The 22,220-nt window shown below is 43.2% G+C and overlaps 2 protein-coding genes across 2 annotated transcripts; one reads left to right on the forward strand and one right to left on the reverse strand.

Annotated features, from left to right (window-relative positions):
• Positions 1-4,974: 4,974 nt before the first annotated feature.
• Positions 4,975-8,835, forward strand: tmem179bb (transmembrane protein 179Bb). Its single transcript, XM_010900532.3, has 5 exons — positions 4,975-5,574; positions 6,560-6,750; positions 6,879-7,016; positions 7,117-7,195; positions 7,481-8,835. Exons 1-5 carry the CDS (start codon positions 5,479-5,481, stop codon positions 7,613-7,615), a joined length of 639 nt encoding a protein of 212 aa, XP_010898834.1. The 5' UTR covers positions 4,975-5,478; the 3' UTR covers positions 7,616-8,835.
• A 175-nt stretch (positions 8,836-9,010) lies between these two features.
• LOC105028084 (transmembrane protein 151B) lies at positions 9,011-17,637 on the reverse strand (the record flags this gene model as incomplete). The annotated part of the gene is made up of 3 exons (XM_034292964.1): positions 9,011-13,708; positions 13,949-14,001; positions 17,514-17,637. Coding segments are annotated over 3 exons (1,842 nt in total), but the record flags the coding sequence as incomplete, so codon positions are not given.
• Positions 17,638-22,220: the final 4,583 nt, after the last annotated feature.

Genomic DNA, 22,220 nt, shown 5'->3' on the forward strand with positions numbered 1-22,220 from the left:
TCCCCATCTCAGGACACCAAAATGATTAGGATATATGTTTCAGGTGTATTCTGTCACATTATGGTTCATGCATAAGAGAGCTGTCTAGTCTCCTTTTTTAGAGTCAATGTCTAGTTTTGATTCTAATCTTTGTGTTTGCCTTTCAGATCTACTATTGGTGTCTGTCAACACAATGGGTGTCAATTAAAGGAAGCCATTATGAAATATAAGGAAACATAGCCAAAACCTGAGACATCATTAAAATAATTATAGCACTGGTGAGCTAAGCAATTACAAACAATATAGAAGGCCAAGGAAGGCCTATATAGCGGGTGATCACAGAATCCTTCCCATGAAGAAAACAAAAACTGTCCAAGACTTAAGCAGCAGAAGAATAAATGCTTCACTGCAAAGTACAAACAATTAAGACTAAAACAGGATGAAAGTACCTAAAGGATGCTGGGATATTCAGGAAAAAGTTGAAGATAAACATTTACTGGAGTTATTGCTAGAGAAAGCCTGCAGAACCACTGCAGCATGGTGGAGGGGATATTAAGGCTTGGGATATATGCAGTGTCATGGTAAAGTATTAATGGCAAAATCACATAAGTAGCCATGCTAGTTCAGGGTGCCTTGAATTCGAAATATATCACAAACAGTGTAACAAGTAAAATACCTCAACATAACTGTTTAGTGGAGTGAAATGACACCAATGATTGGTTTGGCAAGAAGCAACAGAGGTAACAGCATGCACGCCATGTGTTTTGTGACTGATGTTTATACGACAAGCAGAGGGAATGGGTGGAAGGAGTAACCCCAACCCTATCCTGAACAACTATGCGACATTTAACGTTTTGCCCACTTTTCAGCATCTGATTCACAGATAGATAAGAATCTACAATTGGTGGACAAAATAATGAACCCAAAACAACATTTTATTGTCAACAACCTAATAAGGATAGTTGATCAATGCCCCAAAAGAAAATACATGAGAATTACAACAGAATGAAAGCAGCATCTCTGTGACCCAATCTCAATGAAAACTGTTAAACAAAAGTTGGAATTAATGGCAGGGCTGCCATTCGGAAAGCTTGTATCCAAGGCAAACGCACACCGACTCATAACCTGGACCCCTGAACAATGTAATTTGGCCTAATGATTCACCTTTCATCCAATTTCCTACAATCGTAAAGGTTTATGTTTAGAGAAAGCCAAAGGATGCATTCAGTTCACAATTTATGCTACCAACTGTTGAACATTGTGGGTGTTCCATGATGGTATGGGCAGCCATCTTGTGGGAGTCATTGGGTCTGATAGTTGCTCTGCATGGTCGTATAACGGCCAAAGAATGAGGCCATTTTACAGAACTCTGAAGTCATGAAAATGGACTATATGCTTAGCCCCCCACATATTGGTGAAGCTCCCCCTCAGCCCCAGGAGGGAAAAAATGCCTGCAATCAGCAGATCTGAACCACACTGAACCTTTATGGAAAGTTCTGGAGCACAGAGTGTGAAGTAGGGTAGATGTCCAACTCCTTCATTTTGTTTCTACACAAAATTGAAAAGTACAGCTGTGTCATTGCATCCAGTAGTTAGAATTTTGGTTGTGGCGTACTGACAATGCCCAGGGGTCCTATAGAAGGTAGTGGTTCAGCTTCACCCGGGTCAGATGGGTGAATGTTGTACGGCAGGGCTGCTCAATCCTGTTCCTGGGGAGCTACCACCCTATAGGTTTTCTCTCCAACCCTAATTTTGCACACCTGATTCTAATAATGAGCTTGATGAAAAGAGGGGTTGGAGAGAAAACCTAGATGTAAGATCACCAGGCCTTTTGTATGGGATTGAAAAGACCTTTTGTAAATGTTTGCCTTGTTTTGTCCGGTTCTAGCGACACCTAGTGGTTGGTCAGGAACCTAGAAGGAACGCAGGTATTGTTGAGTGTCCAAGGAATGACCCCACTCCACATCAACAAGCTATAGTTGAGAGCAGTCCTAGTAAAGATGACCTGGCCCATAAGAGGCAGAGGAATAGGTTATATCCATTCCGCTGATTCCAATGACTCTGAACAATTCAGGTCCTACTGTTGGCCCTGAGATGTCTGAGACCCTGGCTGCTGAATGGCAAAAGTGGTGTGGTTTTGTTTACAGTTGTTGGTTTCCTTAACCCCATTTTATGTCATAAGATTAAAAATGGGACACTGTGTTGCCTTCCCTTTTAGAATTAATAACTACTAGCATGTCTTTTTGGGAATGTCTCTCAGAGTCAGAGCTGCATGCCAGGTGAATACACAAACAGTTTGGAATTTTGAGCACAATACCATTTCCAAAAATTAGAAGTTATACTTTTAATCTCATTTCTACAAATAACCATGAAATAGATTGGAGCATTTTGTTGACCTTGGCTTTCTGATTACTGTAATGGGCAAGATGCAGAGCTTGGTTCTGGACCATCTCTAGCATTCCAAAGTCTGTTTGTTTTGCATCACATGACCATATGCCTGGGCAATAGTCATGATAAAAAGTCCCTGCAGTATTTGTTATGTCGATTGTTGGGTAAAGAATGCTGAGCATCTCTTTATTAAAGAAAGAGCTTTCTCTATCTTTTCGACCATTGAATCAATATGCGTAGACCAAGACATTTTACAATCTGTGGTAATACAAAAATGCATAGTCTCCTCAAGTGGTTCTATTAACAACGTATTCATTTCAAGGTTTAATTAAGTTTAAGAGCCTATGAAGGAACTTGTTTAAAGAACAATGCTATTTGAATATTTATATGTTCAGAAGTAATTTTTTAACATCCCAATCTAAGAGTGACCAATTATTTGTTTAGTGATTTCACTAGCCACGGCCTCTGACACGAACAGTATACACTGATCTACCATAACATTATGACCACTGACAGGTGGATAACATTGATAATCTCGTTATCATGGCACCTGTCAGTGGGGGGGTATATTAGGCAGCAAGTGAACATTCAGTCCTCAAAGTTGATGTATAAGATGCAGGGAAAATAGGTAAGAGTAAGGATCTGAGCGACTTTGACAAGGGCCACATTCTTATGGCTAGACGACTGGGTTAGAGCATCTCCAAAACTACAGCCCTTCTGGGGTGTTCCCAGTCTGCAGTGGTCAGTACCTATCAAAAGTGGTCCAAGAAAGGAAAGGCGGTGAACTGACGACAGGGTCATTGGTGGCCAAGGATCATTGTTGCACGTGGGGAGTGAAGGCTGGCCTGTGTGGTCCGATCCAACAGACGGGCTACTATAGCTCAAATTGCTGAAAAAGTGAATGCAGGTACTGATAGAAAGGTGTCAGAACACAGAGTGCATTGCAGTTTGTTGCATATGGGGCTGCATAGCCGCAGACCAGTCAGGGTGCCCATGCTGACCCCTGTCTACTGCCGAAAGTGCCTAAAATGGGCACCTAAGCATCAGAACTGGACCACGGAGCAATGGAAGAAGGTGGCCTGGTCTGATGAATCACATTTCTTTTACATTACGTGGATGGCTGGGTGCGTGTGCGTTGCTTACCTGGAGAACACATGGCACCAGGATGCACTATGGGAAGAAGGAAAGCTGGAGGAGGCAGTGTGATGCTTTGGGCAATGTTCTGCTGGGAGACCTTGGGTCCTGCCATTCATGTGGATGTTACTTTGACACATACCAACTACCTGAGTATTGTTGCAAACTATGTGCACACTTTCATGGCAACGGTATTCCCTGATGGCATTGGCCTCTTTCAGCAGGATAATGCGCCCTGCCACAAAGGAAAAAATGGTTCAGGAATGGTTTGAGGAAAACAACAACAAGTTCAAGGTGTTGACTTGGCCTCCAAATTCCCCAAATCTCAATCCAATCGAGCATCTGTGGGATGTGTTGGACAAACAAGTCTGATCAATGGAGACCCCACCTTGCAACTTACAGGACTTAAAGGATCTGTTGCTAACATCTTGGTGCCAAATACCACAGCACACCTTCAGAGGTCTAGTAGAGTCCATGCCTCAACAGGTCAGGGCTGTTTTGGCGGCAAAAGGGGGACCTACACAATATTAGGCAGGTGGTCATAATGTTATGGCTGATCGGTGTATGTCTGAATCATCAGTATAGACCCTTTTTGTGTTAGTAAACAGTGATGACGTATTTTGTGGGCGGAGCCGAACTGACAGTAACCTCTTTACCACATATAGGAATATGGATCATCTGTACACCTTTTCCAATAATTTTATAAAGAAAATGTCATATCACAGATATAATATTACTGTATATCCCCTTCATTCATTAAATGCTTACATAAATACTGAGTGATGTAAGCTAAACTGTCTAAATATGAGCAATTTGGTTTGTTTGCATGCTAAATCTGCTTACACACTAGTTAATGTTGCTAACATTGGTCCATGGTATTTACCATTGTGAAATAGCCTACTGAGAATGCTAGCTTTGGGGTTGCTGATGTTACTAATTTATCGTTATTATTATAATTACATTGTTGATTTTGCCTGTGTGTGATAAACAGTAGACAGAACTTTGCCTGATATGAAAGGAGCACGGCAGAGACGAGGATTCCAGATGATTTCATCAGTCCAGTCTGTCTTTTTAATGGCTTGCAACCATAAATTTGTGGCTTTGACAACGGTATTCTATAAACATTTGTTTTTGCATTCCTTTCCTGACATCCAACGGCAGAACAAGACATTTTTTTTGTCCGAGGATCTTACACTGCAGTTTTCTGCCACCACCAAACTTCAGTGACTTAACCGTGATGTCCACTACAAATGGGCACACAGTCTTACTTTAATGCTAGTGGTTGATCATTAAGAAATATTGACAACAGTTGCAGGGCTATTCGGCAAACCTTGTTGAATATTATATGATGGCTGACAGCTTTTAAAAGCCAATGAGTGTCTACTGGAACCCCTAGGTTTTTTTGGTTGTCCAAATTAATTTCCTTACGCTTGTTATGTCCAAGCAACAATTCTTCTTGATTGGTTATTGGGAGCGTAACACAGTACAGATGGCTTCAAGAAAACGGATGGCTCGTTGTGTTTGGTAACACAGCGCCTTTATGTGGCCATTTACAGCATGTATTAGGTCTAGGCCTAATTTAATCTCTCCATTTCAGTGCCTCTGAGTGTGTTTGTGTGTGGTTGTGTCTGTGAGGAAGACAGAGAAAGTGAGTGTGCATGGGAAAAGATTCGCCATCCTAGCAGTCCTCGGGACTAAATTCTAGTTAGACAACACAATTGTAAGATAGTCATGAAGTATTCCATCCAATCTTACAATCAAACAATTATACTAAATACAATGGATTGCTAGGTCATGTATTCCAGTTGGGGTTTATAATGAACAAAACCGTGTGAATGGGTACATTGTTGTAAAAAAAAAGAGAGTTGGAAGTCCTAGTCAAGCGTGCCTCATTTGGAACGCTCTTAGAACAAGGTTGAACGATTGCTAGGGTGGCCTCAATGGGTATCATAGGATGGGTTTGCAGAGGTGTTCGTGATGGCGTTGCCGTGGCTGCTCGTTTTGGAGCTCGTACTTTACGCAGGCTGTTTCATCTGTGGAATAATGTCTGCTGCCTCCCTGACAATCACCCAGGTAAGGATGCATTCATCTTCTACCCTTCAGTTCAGATGCAGGTGATACATGCTAAACTTGAGAACACCTGGAACCAATCAGAGAACACTAAGTTATCTTAAAATGTATCAACGGGAAACACTGTAGACATTTTCCACACACAGTCTAATGCCACACTGTCTCTCTCAAACCGACACTAGGCTATTGGTGGGCTGCCTTGAAAAGAACCATGTTTTTACCACCCTGTCAAAAATGGGTGAAATTAAACTACAGTTAAATACAATACGATCACAATGTCACCCGTATTACCTTGTCACTTCCTGCTTTTCTCATAGACTTTGTGACAAAACTGCGGTTGTCTAGCCTAGAGGCACATAATGAGAAAAATAAATATATCAGGTGAGAACGTGATCTCTGGGATTGTCTGATTAATTAGGTTCCCCTAGGCTGACAGGCTATAGAATGTTTCGGTTGACTTCCTCTGTGCACCATTATCATAGCAATAGGGGTTCTGTGTGGCTCTGTTGGCAGAGCATACAGCTTTCTATGCCAGGGATGCGACTTTGACTCCCATGGGTGGCAGGACAAAAAAGCATTAAAATGGATGCAGGCCACCATTTTAAAACTGATGGCAATGCCTGTTTTTACAGAAATACATAGATTTGAAGGAATGTAGTTCTACATTCAGGGTTCCCTCCGCTGTGTCACTTAGTCCAGTGAAACCGTACGATAACACTCTTATGTCCTAAAGGAATACAGCTGTACATCTGTGTACATGAAGGAAATACTGGAATTCCATATGGGTTCCCCTCCCATGCCATCCTTATTCAGGCTGTAACAGACAGGCTCTGTGCAGCTGCTACTAAGGGTTAATTAGAGAGCGTGTGTGTGTCTCACAGCAGCTGACCAAGTTCAAGTCTTCCTGTTCATTACCATTTGTGTAGGTTTGATAAAGTGTATTGAACCATTTCAGTTTCATACTGTGTCCTGTCTATGTGCCATGCAGGGCCATTTCACAGGGCAGTGCATGCTCTATGGGACTATTGAATACAACACATCTGGCCTGGTCCTGGACAGCCCCAGCCACCCTTCGCTTTGCTACTTTGTGTCAGCCATCTCTGTGTCCGTGGCCGTTTACTGCTTCTCCCTCACTCTCTACTGGATCTACACTAGCTTTGTGGAAGAGGAGGTCAAGAGGTCAGAGACTGTTGCCCGGCAACTGTGTTGATAATCATGATCTCTATACCCAATAGGGTGGCTTTAAAGCAAAAACCAATTTGTTGTTGATAAACATTTTGTTCTGTATTTCTGTTTCCTGTCTTCAGGGAAAGACTGTGGCTGAATGTAACTCTGGGCATTTGCTTGAAGATACTGTTTTTCCTGACAGTGTCAGGGTGTATCCTAAGGATGGGCAGAGACCACCTCTGTCTGTCTGCCCTCCACAATGTGCCCTCCATAAACCGGTAAGATGTCTGTCTTCATCTCTGGGCTCTGTGCTCCTCTCTCGGTGTGTATGGGCCATTTTACAAGCTGTTCTTGTCATTTGAAATTCCTGTATTTCAGTTGTGAAGATGCAGAGAATGCAACCTGGATCAGCCCCTATGATGGGAGTCAGCTCTACACAGGCTTGTATAGCGCAGAGGTCTGTCCTGATACTGTGCTCACCAAAACATTAACGCCCACATCAAACAGATTTTTCCCTATTATACCACAAGCAGCTTCCATTTTCATAAATCTTTGCTTAAAGTAGTCATATACAACTTATTATAATTTTCCTTTTTATTATTGTCTGTGTATTTATTTGAAGTAGACAGGGGCACTATGGGCTTTAAAGATCATTTTGCACACATATTGTCATTGCTATTACATTTATTTTAACCTCTGATACTAATTTAATTTTCAATATTTTATCTTTTCTCTCTCCCAGAAGTCTGTGTGGGTTAATGTCTTCTTCTGGGTGCTGATCGTGGTGGTGGTGTTCGTACAGAAACGCCAAGCGTTTGGATCAGGCTCAGAATGGAGCGTGTCTGAAACACAACCCTTTTTCCACCGTCCTGTCTGACCACACTGACCTCATCTAGCCTGACGTCGCTGCATGCCAGATCTAGAACACCTAGATAGGTAGTTACCAGATCACCACATCATATGTGATAGTATTCTGGGGCCAGACGGCACAGTCGTCGTATCACACAACCATCGATTCATACAGCGCCATACGTGGTAAACACATCCAGTGTGTCCTTCCATCCAGGACCCTGATCCAAGTGTAACAACCTGGTATTGCCTGAGCATCAAGATGTAGAAAACAGAATGTATTCAAGTGTTTGTCATGTAATTAGGTTGAACTACAGCGTGACAGCCTATCATACAGGTACTACTTCATTTAGCTGAATTGGGTATTTTCAACTAATATCTAAGCTTCCTTTTAATAAAGAAACATGCTGACATGAAATACATTATAACCTCCAGGCAATCAGTGGGGCACCCTAACGTGTTTACATTCTGCTATAGTGGAAGTAACCATATTTTTATTTGGATCAGTTTAATGTCAACCCCTTCCTGTTAAATACGATTTATGTATGATTTACGACTGATGTAACATCTATTGAGATTTTATGGTTAGCAATTTAATAAAAACCTGCAAAAACAAAATACCCTTTATAAATGACATTAACATTACTAAGTCTCGCTTCTCTTTCAGTGGTTACTGGGCCTTTCTGTTTCTCTTCTCACCAGGAATCCTCTCCGACCTCCTCTTTACCCCTTGTCTTTCTCTCCATTGTTTGTAGTTGCTTACAGAGTTTTCAGGCTCGTCTACGTTTTGTTTCATTGGTAGATTGGCTGTCCAGGATTGGTTCCATACGTTCTGTCTGTGCTACTTCTATCTGCAGGCCATGGCCACTCTGCCTCAGTTGACAGTCGCTAAGGGAGCAGAACACTCCTGGCACAGGGTCCTGAGGTCTCCTCCAGCATACACTCCATGTTAAGTCCCCTCCTCCTGAGCCTCTGTATAGGCTGGGCTTAGGTACTGTCAGGTTGAGCTGTAGGAATGATGGTGGGCAGGGGAGTCAGCATACTGGGAGGGATTTATCCACGTCATTGGGGAACCACTAAACACACACCCATTGTCTGTTTTCTGAGAAGGCCTTTTAAAACCAATGGCTATCGCTTTTGACTTCCCTTCTCTAAATGTCAATAAAAATGGACATGATCATGTTGGCAGAGGAAATGTGAATTGTAAAAGCAGCTGGAGTGTAACTCTGCCCTTACAGGCAATACATAATCCAACACATTCTCAACCCCAAATGACCTGTTGTGAAGCCAACAAGTCATTTGTGGACAACACATTGCATGCGACAATAAAACATTAAATTTAAATGTCACGCTGCAGGGAGTAACACTTACAGATGTTTTTTAATTTTTTATTATCAAATGCAAAGGTGGAAATGATATTGACGTTGAGGTTACTAAAGTGCTTACATTAATGCATAATAGCATTTTCAAAATGTTTCATCGGATTTGTACGCATTTCCTGCATGTGTATAAACAATTCTTGTAAATGTCAATTGCCACGCTGTGAAGACCTCATCTGCAAATGGAACAGGTGCTGCAGCAGTTTCTTCTTGCCTCTTGAATGTGGTTTTTTTTTACCTCTTTTTAACAATTACTGGTGGAGTCCTGTGCAGTTGAGATAAAGACCATCATATTAAATCTCATGTGTGCAATGCCCTACTTCAGCACCAGCCCAGAGTAGGAAGGATTAAATGAGATAGGTCACGTAGTTTGCATGCAGACATGAATGTACTGACAACCAAAACCAACAATCTTTATTCTTTAAAAATATATTTTATGAATCTGATTACAATGACACCAGTTACAACAACAACATGACCAACAGGCCTGATGCAATTTCAAACAGTTCCTGTACTCATCACTAGGGGTAGTAATTCCATTATATTTCCCAAATACCGATAGTACAAAATACTTGTCGGTAGGGGGAGCAATTCTATTATTTCCCATATAACGGTAGTATGAAATATGGAGGTGCACAGTGATTCTCAGTCAATATAGAGCATTATCAGAACATGTAGATATATGCAACATATACTTATTATTATTAGTGCTGTAGGACCGACATCATAATCATCATCATGGTCATCAACAATTTTTATTGGTAATACATTAGATACAGCAGAATGAATACATAGTGTACTGGAGTCTTTTCAAGACGTGGTTTTTGATAGTTGATGGGATTGAGTCACCCCACACACACACAAATTAAATGTTGGGCAGACACTGAATCCTTTGCTGTTAATGTGATATAGGCGCTTATTTCTGCTTAATGATTTCTTGCACCTACTAGCAAGTGTGTTTTAGCATGCTGTTTTATCTGCGTCAGTGTTTTTCGGGATGGGCCAATCTGTAAATGTGTCGAGTAACAATTTGCTTTTAATTGTCAATTATGTGCTGTCTATACAGTGCAAAATATTTAGACCGGTTCACTTTTCCCACATTTTGTTGCATTATAAATAAACTTTATTTATCATTGATAAAAATCAATATCTTTGCCATCAATCTACACACAGTACACCATAATGACTAAGCAAAAAAACTGTTTTAGAAGTCTGTGGCCATTTATTGAAAATTAAAAACTGAAATACGTCATGTACATAAGTAATCTGACCCATTGCCTCCAAAACATGATTGCATCTGGTCAACTGTGATCAACCTTGTGATGTCTCTAAAATGTTATTGGAATCAGTAACTGATTGAACAACATGATTAACCAAGGAACACACCTGTCTATATAAGGTCCCACGCTTCATAGTGCATGTCTGAGCAGAAAACAAGACATGAAGTCCGAGGAACTGTCCATAGACCTCTTAGATGGATTTGTGTCAAAATCGGTCGAAGGTTATGAAAAAATTGCAGGTCTGGGTCAGGGATGTGACCCACTGTGAATGAAGGAAACGGCTATCTTGTCTGACTGAAATCGAACGTGAGGATCTACAAGGAAGAATGGGAGAAACTGCCCAAATCGAGGTGTGTAAAGATTGTGGAGGCATACCCAAGAACAGTTTACACTGTGATCACCGCCAAAGGAGCTTTTAAAAAACTACTGAATGAAGAGTCTGAATACTTATGAACACAACATATTTTCTTTTTATATTGCGAAAAACATGTTTCCGATTCGTTATTATGAGAAGTTGTGTACAGATTGATGGCAAATTGTTTTTGAATCAATTATAAATGTAGTCTTTTACACATCTAAAGTTGGAAGAAGTTATTGGGTCTGAATACTTTCAAAAGGTACTGTATGTTGTTTGATAATCTGAATAGATGGCAGATGAAACATTTATTGATAGACATATTGTTTTATGAATCCCTAATTGTCTGGGAAATTGGTATGTGTGGATCTATGTTGCTCCTAATGGCATCCGCTGAGGGAGGGGTGGTGGTTTGGGTAGTAGGGGCATTAGCGTGAGTATGTACTCTACTGCATCAGATCAATGGGAGAACCCTTTTAGATTTGTGGTGAAAGCCAAATTGCTAAGAAGGGAAATAAAAGGGAAATCTTACAAGCGTTGAATGGGACAAGCGCTCAATACACAACTTCTGTGAGTCTGTATTTCATCATCCTTCTCTTGTTCCCACTCACCTGGGTTTGGTTAAAAATGTGTCTTTCTCCACAATCCAGATGTAGTTGGGGGCAAATGCATGATTTCAGCTGCCAGGGAGTCAAAAGACAGAGAAACAATGACATGCCTGTTCAAGGTCTTTGTACTCATGTATACTGTTCTGAATTCTCAGAAAATAAATTTCTCATAAAGTAGTTATAGGCTTTAGCTACTGTTGCATCTTTGCTCGAACATTCACATATGTACACACAACTCCTAAAAACATATCTGATGCCATAACATGGTCAACATTGTGACTTGCATGGTCTCAAGAGAAAGGCGATTAGGTGACATAAGCCTGATCACTACAGTATCTTGGTTAAATAATTGTACCGTTTAACATCTAAAAGTAATATAAAATATTATTACTATACTCTGTTTGTGGAATGGTAAGAGTTTTTTATTTTATTGGCATGAGACTGCTGTTCAACATCTATCAGGGGTGTTCAATGTAGCGCCCCTTGAATGCATCTGACAGCACGGTGGAAAATGAACTACTCCAGAGGTGCTAACTCAGAAGCTCCTGGATGCTTCCGTACATTCGTGAACAAACATACAAAGCGATTGCTGTTCATTGTGGACAATGGGACACGTACAGTATGACAGTCTGTTTAGGAAGCGCGACAACATAGTCATTTTAATCTAGTGTGACACAATAGTTGTGTTTCCCTACACATTTAGGACAGACAGTAAATAGTATTTTCTGGCAGGTCAAGTTTTCCCTCAAACCCTCTTTTCCAGTCCTCCTTTTGTCCATCATCCACAGCAGATTGTCTGTCTCTACTGCATGTCTGCCTAGTCCCTGACAGATGCTATCCTAAGTCAAGGTCCTCCCCTGCGTGGCAGCTCTCCTCACCGTGGACGATCAACACAGGCAGTTGGAGAGCCTCATGATAGGCTGGGGGTCTCTCTGTTACACAGGCCGTTCCCTGCATCATCTCAGCCCTCACCCTCTCCAGTTCCAGCTCTCCGTCGTCCTCCGGCTGCGGACTGCTGTCGTCCTCATCGTATCCCTCCGCCTCAAGGACCCCTCGGCTCTCTTCATTAGCCCGGCGAAAGCCCAGGCCGAGAAACCCACCGCCCTCGTCCGCTCTACTCCCCATCCCAGCGCCGAGGCTTCGGGAGTGGAACAGGCAAGCCTGGCGCACCGTGTGCAGACGGCCAAGAGAGAATCCGCTGCGGCTGAGGGCGAGCCTTCCTCCTCCCATCCTCCCCACCGTCCCGTAGGTCAAAGAGCCCGCCCCCATCGCCACGTTCCCCCTGACTCGCGAGGGGAGCGAGGAGCTGCTGGTGGACCGGCGGCAGCGAGGGCAGCTCTGCAGGACGTAACTGGAGTTCCGCCTCATAGGGACGGGCACCGCCCCCGGAAAGGCGGAGGGTGAAGAGGCATGGTTGTTGGTGTTCAGGTCCATCAGTAAGGCCTCAGAGTAACTGGGCACCATCTGCTGGTTACACCGAATGTGCCACTCCAGTTCGGTGATGTCCACCGTGTTGACCCGGGATATGACACGTAACCTGGGGCCGCCACGCTGCCTGTTCTCCTGGCCCGGCCGGTAGTTGCCCATCTCGGCACTGTCGTTGTCATTGACCTCCTCGTTCTCGCCAAACAGCTTCTCCACATGGTAGTGAACATAAGCCGTGCGGTACTCGGACACCACGCGTAGAGGCCAGGACAACATCAGGGCCGAGATCAACCAGAACATCCGCCGACGAGAAAACCAAGGCGGCCACGCGGGGTCCGGAAAGGCTAGCATGTGCTCGCGGAAGTCCACATTTTTCAGGTGCATGCCCTCCCGTGCCTCCATGTAGTCATCCAGCCCCTCGTTCTCCGCGAAGAAGCGCGCGCGCTGGGTCAGGTAGGCGGCCTCGGCACGGGCACTGGCGAAGCTGAAACACTTGGTGAAACGAAGGCGCACCGCCGGGTGCTCCAGAAGGCCGAGCAGCTCCTTGGACACGTCCTTGACGCCGTGCCGGCTGTAGTCAAACTCGGAGCTGGCCGCGTGTGTGTTGACCCGCTCGTGGTACACCTGGGTGGTGGTGTAAGCGTCGCCGTTGCGGTAACGAGTGACCTGGCGTGTCCGTCTCACGTAGTGATAGCTGATGGCCTTCCACCAGATGCACGGCATGGCCTGCTGTAGTCTCTGGACCCGGTCGTACACCTTGCTGATCCGAACCCGGGCCAGTGAGGACGTCTTGGAGAAGCAGTGCCAGCACTCCACCAGGTAGACCATGTACAGCATGACCAGGAAGGCCACCGGGATGTAGACGTAGCCGTTGGAGCAGGGGCTGTCGTGGTAGAGCCGGGCCCGACCCCCATAGTAGAGGCCGTGTTCATCGGCAGCCATGACCGTGACACGGTAGAAGGAACACCAGCCCAGGGTGGCAAAACAGCCAAACATCAGCAGCGTGAGGAGCAGGCATTTCCAGTGGGACTCCCGGCATAGGGACCCAGGAAGAGACTGTTTACAGGGACGCTGCTACAAAGGGGGAGGGATAAGAGACAAGGTAAAGCGGATGGTGGGGGGGATGGGAGGTTAAGATTTTATAAATGAGTAAAACAGCCATGTTTGGGCGATGAGGTCAGTTTAAAAGTTGGGTAATTGGCATTATGTGAGATGGAAAAATGATTGCAGGGGTAGTGGGGATGGGGTTTTATTGATGACAACACATCAGACATTATGGGGTTAAAGAGACAGGACAATGATTGAAGGACATACAATAGGAGCGGCAGAATGACAAGGACAGGAAAGGGTGTTAAAACTGGATTTTTCTGTAAGAAACAAAAACAGAAAAAACAGAACATATATTAAGTGTATTCCATAAGAATACAGATGATTGGGCATCAATCACAATGGCTCCCATGTCAACAACATTAACGAACATCAATGTTGTCTCCTCTCTGTCTCCCCTGCTCTTCTAGAGATGGACTCCTCCAGTCTCTGGAGGCATGGACACATTTCCTAGCAGAGTGAAACCCAAACCATGCAGCCCCTTTTAAACACTCAGTTTTAGTGGCCATTGGAATAGACCGATGCTTTTAGACCTCACTGAGAGAGTAAAAGAGAGAGACTGCATTCTGCTCACTGTTGCTAGAGGAGGTTAGTAGTCCTGTTGTCAGTGGAGGTTAGTAGTCCTGTTGTCACTGGAGTTCTGTAGTCCTGTTGTCAGTGGGGGTTAGTAGTTCTGTTGTCAGTGGGGGTTAGTAGTTCTGTTGTCAGTGGAGGTTAGCAGTCCTGTTGTCAGTGGAGGTTAGTAGTCCTGTTGTCAGTGGAGGTTAGTAGTCCTGTTGTCGGTAGGGGTTAGTAGTCCTGTTGTCAGTGGGGGTTAGTAGTCCTGTTGTCAGTGGGGGTTAGTAGTCCTGTTGTCAGTGGGGGTTAGTAGTCCTGTTGTCAGGGGAAGGTCAGTAGTCCTGTTGTCAGGGGAAGGTCAGTAGTCCTGTTGTCAGTGGAGGTTAGTGGTACTTTTGCCATTCCCGCCCCTCATGGTAGGATGCATATGGACATAAAAGCAAAGTGGGAATAAGGCAAACATCCACAGTGTCACTCTTGGCCACACAAAGCGCATCAGAAATAACCAAAAGGCAATGAAAGAAATACAGAGTGATTAAAGCTTAGATCAAAGAACAGGTTTTTTTTTTTATAGTGAAATTGGCCTCAGCAGCCATTATGGAGCTCTGGATGGAAATCTGTTGTTTTGCTAAAGGCAGGCTGCTGTCCAAACGTAAGCTGTGGGAGGTGTGTTCCTTGGCAAAGGCGCAGGGGTTTTATTGTGCCTGTTTGACAAGGACATGGGGGCAAGCTGAATCAAAATGAGAAACGATTTAACTTCATCATGAACCTAGAGTGAAGTATCCCAACTGATCACTAATTACATATGTGTGTGTCTATATTAATGTGCCAGCTCTGCACTCATCCCTCACTTAAAGGCAATTAGAGAGGAAGAGATAAAAGAGCGAGGATGGGGGGGTGAGCGGGGGAGGGGGTGAGCGAGGGATGGTCCTAGTTTACTAAATGCAATGGTTGATAATGGTTAGGGCTAAAAGCATCATGTTGTTTCCACTGTACTATAACCCTACCACTATGGCCTTACCTTCCAGACCATACTGACATTAGCACTATGAAACGACTACCGGTGTTAACACTTACTACACTACACCACACAGGTCGTTTTGGCTGCTTGGCTCCTTGTTACGTAAAACTAATACCTGTGGAGTGAGCAGAAGAGTTTCCTTGATGTATAAAAATCCTGTTGGAGAAAGGTTTATTAGGAATGACCCACACATTAGAGGAAGAAACATAATGTGTGTGTATATTTTAATATTATACATTACAGTATTATTCTAGTATATGTAAATAAACTGATGCAAGATAGCTGTAAAAACAAAAAGACTGAAAGACACAACTCAATGTGGTCTGACCAGTGTTTAACTTTTACCAGTTACAAACTGTCATGATAACATATTGCTCCCTCGCCACATGGTTGCTTGTGTCTGTCTTCTCCTGTCTTAGCTTCACTATGAGTTGAAGGACAAAGCAGTGTCGGAGAAAAGAGTATTGGCCTGCATAACATTTTGGGCTGGCACATCTCGCTCAAACCACATGCCTTTCAAAGGAGCACAGACCCCGTTCGGGAATAAACGTAACGTGTAAAAATCCTGTATGCACGCAGAGAGGTGTGCTGATCAGATGTGCAGATATATGCCAGGAGAAAATAGGGCATTATGGCAGGAGACATGTTGCTTATATAAACATGCCCAGTCAACCACAGGACTGGTTGTGTCAGTCTAAGAAAAACATTGTCCCAAGTCAATAGTGCTCTCCACTTGCCATCTCCATCGATCATTCAGTAACATAAGATCTGAGGTTATAGCTCAGCAACTCTGAGGACTCGGGCTACTACCATACTCAGAAAGAACGTAGTCTGTCATCTTAGACTGTACTGTGGCTTGGGGCTGAACAGTTTTTTATAATCAGTAATACCCAGAGAACCTAATGAATCCAACGAGTTTACTAATTCAAGTTATTATCATGTCGGTGACTGTATGTCACATAAAAATCCCGGACAATGCAAACAGAGAAGGGGGTGGGGGGGTACATCATTCACCTCCAGTTCGACTGCAATGCAGTTGCGTGCCTCCATTAGTGAGAGGTGACTCTTCAAGTAACCTTGTAGAATGCACACACTCAAAATAAGACTGTGCCTGGTCTCTTGTCGCCTGCTCGGAGTGGGACTCTGATACAACTCAGGATGCCTAGCTGCTGTTTGTTTCCAACATGTCGGTTAGTGAATTGATATCTAAGTCAGCTCCGCTGCTTGAAGAAAAGTATTAATTTATGTTGGACAGGCTGTTGGCTGGACCGTGCCATGCCTTCAGGCCTATGAGATGGCTAACATCGCCTGAAAGCACAGTTGTTTCCAGGGTTTTCAAGGCATGCCCAGAAAGCAGTCTATTAATAAAGTGATCCCGAATTTTTAATAAATTATGAATCAGGTGAATTCAACTCGTAACCTACAAGGACCAGAGCCTGCTGGATATCTGTTTTACCTCATCGTTAATTGCACCCACCTGGAGTCCCAGCTGGCAATAATTCCCTGTTGTAATTCAAAATTGGAGTGGCACTGTCTTTGAGGTCCAGAGGTACGTTTTAGCCCCTGAATGCTGATTGGCTAAAATCTGTGGTATATTTATGGAATATGCCATGAGAGGGTGAGATATATGGTAATATACCACAGATACATGCTGTTCTTAGGCACGTGCCTCATGGCTATTATACACCAGGTCCCTTTCCAATTGGAACAGCAAAACGTGATGTCCTACCCGCGGTGTACCGCCTAATATACCACAGTATCAGCCAATGAGCATTCAGGATTTGAACCACCAGCTTTTCTTTAGCACAACACAGCCGAAGTCCTGAATCCAGCTTTGTGCAGTATATTTGAAATAAAACACACACTCTGAAACGTCTCATTACTATTAAAAACTGTCTCCCATTGCAATGGGTATGACAAAATGTTTTATTATTGTTGTACTTCGTTAACTAGTTTCTAATAGCAATGGAACATAAGGGTTTGTAATACATGGCCCATGGGTATATCCAGGCACTCCACTTTGCCCCGTATCCGTCATACTATATTTCTTAAATATAAATGCCTTGTTGCAGGACTAAGCTATATGCAGTAGGCTAGCATTGAACACATAATTAGGCACGCACATGCAGACCACACAGACACACACAACAGACACACACACCCCCAAACAATTTAATCTAGCCAACGCTTTACCTCTTCTCTTCCGCCCCCGTTCAGTAAGGGCACTTCTCCGGTCACGGTCACCGCAGGCATTCTTCCGTTCCTCAATAGCTATGAATCGACCGTGAGCATCGGGATGTGTCCGAGACTCCCAAAATCAGGGGGTCCAGAGCCGGTACCGCCCCGCATGACACCTCAAGCCCCATGTCTCGATACGATCCTCTCACCGCAAACAGCTTCGAACATGAAGCATCCCTCCAGCCCGGTTATTAAAGCACCTATCATTTCTCCAACTGCTTGAATCCTGACTGCGGCTACTGTCACGCGGCCGTTGGACAGTGAAAATAGGCCTATGTCTTAATTATGTTTCGAATGTTGTTTCTCGTGTCTCCGTGGTTTTATTGATAAATGTGTTATTTTCGACTAGCCTAAATCTCTACAGCAGTTCCACAGAGTTCCTCCTTCGGCGCCAACGGGGACCATCAAGCGCGTAAGAATATGTGAGCAAATTAGTCGCAAACGCTTTATTCTCTGTAGGCAGTTAAGGCTTGAGCCTATACATTCTGATGATGTAGATGTGGTCTGTTAAGTGCAATTGCATAGCACGATATGTATCCGTAAATAGATGTTCATCCCACCCGTCAAAAATAATCTACTTCTCCGGACAATCCCACACTCCTCCCTCCGAGGTCTTGGTCATGTGTTTCTCCCGTTTTCACCTGGCTGTGGATGGTTTGAGGTGACGTCACCGAGTAACGGACATAGGGCGCGCATCACCTTCTAGAACATTTGCTGGTTTGGCCTCTAGAACAAAACTAAAACAGGTTACAGTTGAAACCCAATATGCATCCCGGAGTTTATTATTATTTTGGCCGAAATCCTTTTTGAAATGAAATGTTATGCTCAAGTGGTTGTAAATCTAGAATATTGACAGTACTGCAGACAAGGAACAACATTCCCACCATTTTTTTCTTAGTAATGCCACATTTGGGCACATTGCTTGTTTGTTTTGAGGCCACATAATCTGCTGAACAGCCAACCCTTACCAGTTTTATGTTGAAAATATTGTGATGAAAAGAAAATAAAATCTGTTTTTAAATTACTTCATGTCAATTTGCCCACTACCTTTATTGGCACTCTTGGTAAAGACGAGGCAATAAAGGCTAGGAAAAAATATAGTTGTTTAGCATCTTTAACACCCATAAAATATGAGAGAAATCTAACATTTAATTTAGGTAAAATAGTGAAAGTTTTTTTTTTACTCTGTTTTCCCCCCAAAATTCCATGATCAAGGCGCTGCTTAATCTGGTAGAGTTGATGTCAGGATATGTGCCATCCAAAGTTCATCTAATTCCATTCTGGTTGTTGCACACTGCTCGCTCAACCAGGAAGTCTAGACCGGAAATCCTCACTGCCCCCTGTAAGAAACACACTCACCCTGTAAGAAACACACTCACCCTGTAAGAAACACACTCACCCTGTAAGAAACACACTCACCCTGTAAGAAACACACTCACCCTGTAAGAAACACACTCACCCTGTACCTCGTGGACTAAAAGCCCTGTCTGGTCCTTTGTCAATAACGAGAGCAGACTTTTAAAAGCAAACTGACATATGAGTGCAAATGAATCCTCACAAAATATAACTGGGTGATTAGCACAGCAGTAGCCCTAGCATTCACAGATTGTAGCCAACCCTCAGAAATGTGTCAAACAGGAACTGGCTGCAAGGGCGTAGGAGCAGGATGAGTGGGTTCCTAACAGGGGCAGTGAGGATGTGTCCCCTCCAGTATCTAATTATAAAGCTCTGTCTGTCAATAACATTCACAAATCAAGTTACTGTAATAATTATTGGCCCGTGTAGTCAATTATCATCTCAAAACAGGCAACCACACACAAATTATGTTTCAGGTTAATACTGCTGTAAAATGAATTGCAGTCAGAGGAACAACTGAAATAAACAAGTCAGTTTCCTCCGATGTTTCGTGATTAAGACTGAAAAAGTTGTGTAATGCTAAAAAAAAAAACTGTTGGAATATCACACAACTAATTAGTTCAATTGGCAAAACATGACTGGGTATTAAAAGATAATTCCAGAAAGGATGGGTTTGTCAGAAGTGAGGATGGGGAGGTGTTCACTAATAGTGCAACAGGCAAATAGTGCAACAATTTAAGAATAACGTTTCTCAACATAAAATTGCAAAGAGTTTGGGGGTCTCATCATCTACGGTAAATATCCATCCATCCATCTTCTTCCGCTTATCCGGGGCCGGGTCGCGGGGGCAGCAGTCTAAGCAGGGATGCCCAGACTTCCCTCTCCCCAGACACTTCCTCTAGCTCTTCTGGGGGGACACAGAGGCGTTCCCAGGCCAGCCGAGAGACATAGTCCCTCCAGCGTGTCCTAGGTAAATAATATCATTAAAATATTTTGAGAATACAGAGATATTTCTGTATGCAAGGGACAAGACAGAAAACCAATATTGGAAGGCCGTGATCTTCAGGCCCCATTAAAAAAGGGACACGATTATATAGTGGACATCACTGCATGGGCTCTGGAACACTTGGGAAAACCATTGACTGGGAACACAATATGTCCCTGCATCCATAAATGCAAGTTAAAACTCCACCATGCAAGGATTAAGCCATATATAAACAAGATCCAGAACAACTGCCGCCGCGCTCAAGCTAATTTAAGACAGACTGAGACGAAGTACAAAACTGTCCGGTGGTCTGACAAATCACTGAAGGTCAAAACAGAATGGCACAATCATAAAACAAAACATGGCAACAAAGAAAAAAATGAACTGACCCCTGTACAAAAGTCTGCATACCCTTAGTTCCTAATAATGTGTTTTGGCCCCTTTAGCATTAATGACAGTGCAGTCTTTTGTAATAGTTGTCTATGAGGCCCCAAATTCTTGCAGGTGTTATAGCTGCCCATTCGACTTGGCAAAATGCCTCCAGGTCATGCATAGTCTTTGGTCGTCTTGCATGAACCGCACACTTGAGATCTCCCCAGAGTGGCTCAATGATATTAAGGTCAGGAGACTGTGATGGCCACTCCAGAACCATGCTTCACAGTGGGGATGTTATTCTGTTCACTATTGGCCTTGTTGACCCCTCTCCAAACATAACACTTATGGTTGTGACCATAAAGCTTTATTTAAGTCTTGTGTGCTAGAAGCTGTGAGGCGTGTCAAGGTGTTTTTTGTGGCATAGGCACAGTAAAGGCTTCTTTCTGGCAACTCAACCATGCAGCTCATCTTTAACTGTCCCAACGTTTTTGAAGCATGTTGCTGACATCAAATTCAAAATGGGCATGTATGTTTCCAAAAACAATAAAATTTCGCAGTTTCAACACTTGATATGTTGTCTTTGTACAATTTTCAATTAAATACAGAGATAAGTGATTTGCACATTATTGCATTCTGTTTTTATGTGAATTTTTTTGCACAGCGTCCCAACGGTTGTATTATAAGGTGACATTGTTTGTATTTTGGGAAATATGTGACAACATTTATTTTAAAAATGAATTTGCTTGCATAAGCATTAATACTTGGTAGAATCACCTTTCGCTGCAACAAACCTTTAAGTCCTTCAAGTATGTATGCACCAGATTTGGCAAATTTCAGTGATTTTTGTCCTGTTGTTCTTGGCAGATTTGCTCCAAGTTGTTTGGATGGCACTTGTGTGCCACACTTAAAATAGTGACACAGATTCACAATAGGATTGATATCAGGACTTAAAGTGGACCGCTGTCAAACATTCACGTTTGGTTTTGAGCCACTCCAGTGTTGCTTTGGCTTTGTGCTTGGGATCATTTTCTTTGAAGGTGGTTTGCCTCCAGAGACAATTGTCCAGTCAAATCACAATCTACAGGCAAGGTTGTGTTCACTAATCAAAGGTGGACGGGCTTAGTTCAGTGCCAAAATTATTTTTTATATAAAAGCATAAACTTCAGGACCTCCCCTACTAGGGAATTAAGGATCAAGCCATTTCCTATTTTATTCAATTGTACAAGGTCTAAGCAAAATGTGATTTCTGTTTTTAAAGCAAGCCCTCCAAACTAATTGGAGAAGCGGGGGGACAGATCTACTATGCTGCCCAGGGATCAGTTCACTCACACATCTAGGCTACCACTGAGACACAGAACATACATGAGGTTGGTGTTTTCAGAACAGAAACCTTTCCAATTGCAACAATTGGTGACATACAGGCTGCAATTATGTGAATAGAATATGCACTTATAAAGACTCAATTTGCTAGGCATCCAAACAGAAGTTTTGTATTAGAAGGTTTAAGAAAGTATGTTTCATGTGCACAGAGGGTATTGCTTCTTTTGGAGCTCAGAAGAGGTTACTAAAACCCCTTGGAAATAGGGGCTAAAGGGGCTCTGAATATAACTGAAGTAATGCTTTGTGCACATCAAAACGTATCATTACAAGGTAAATGGGTTTCATACATACTACTGGTGCTGAAAATGCATAGGAACCACTGGCTTTGATCAGAGGATTCTGATAAGGGTTGTTAACGCGCGGGAATTGAACAGATATCAATCACACGTCTCATTGGGGGGTTGAAGTGGCATCAGTGGTTGCTGCAGCACATCTAATTTCAGCAGCTATGAACATGCAGGAAGTTAATGGTTTCCATAAAACCCAGGTTGGTAGCCCCAGCACCAACTCAGCCCAGCACACAGGAACAGATGCAGACCACAAGAAAAAAAATCCAAGACACACAG

The sequence above is a fragment of the Esox lucius genome, chromosome 7, assembly GCF_011004845.1.
Source record: "Esox lucius isolate fEsoLuc1 chromosome 7, fEsoLuc1.pri, whole genome shotgun sequence".
NCBI lineage: Eukaryota > Metazoa > Chordata > Actinopteri > Esociformes > Esocidae > Esox > Esox lucius.

Excerpts from the sequence above, each read along its gene's own strand:
- tmem179bb (XM_010900532.3), top strand. The coding sequence starts at position 5,479 with ATGGCGTTGCCGTGGCTGCTCGTTTTGGAGCTCGTACTTTACGCAGGC. Across the intron at positions 7,017-7,116 it reads AATGTGCCCTCCATAAACCG|TTGTGAAGATGCAGAGAATG; the intron begins GTAAGATGTCTG and ends CCTGTATTTCAG. Across the intron at positions 7,196-7,480 it reads CAGGCTTGTATAGCGCAGAG|AAGTCTGTGTGGGTTAATGT; the intron begins GTCTGTCCTGAT and ends TCTCTCTCCCAG.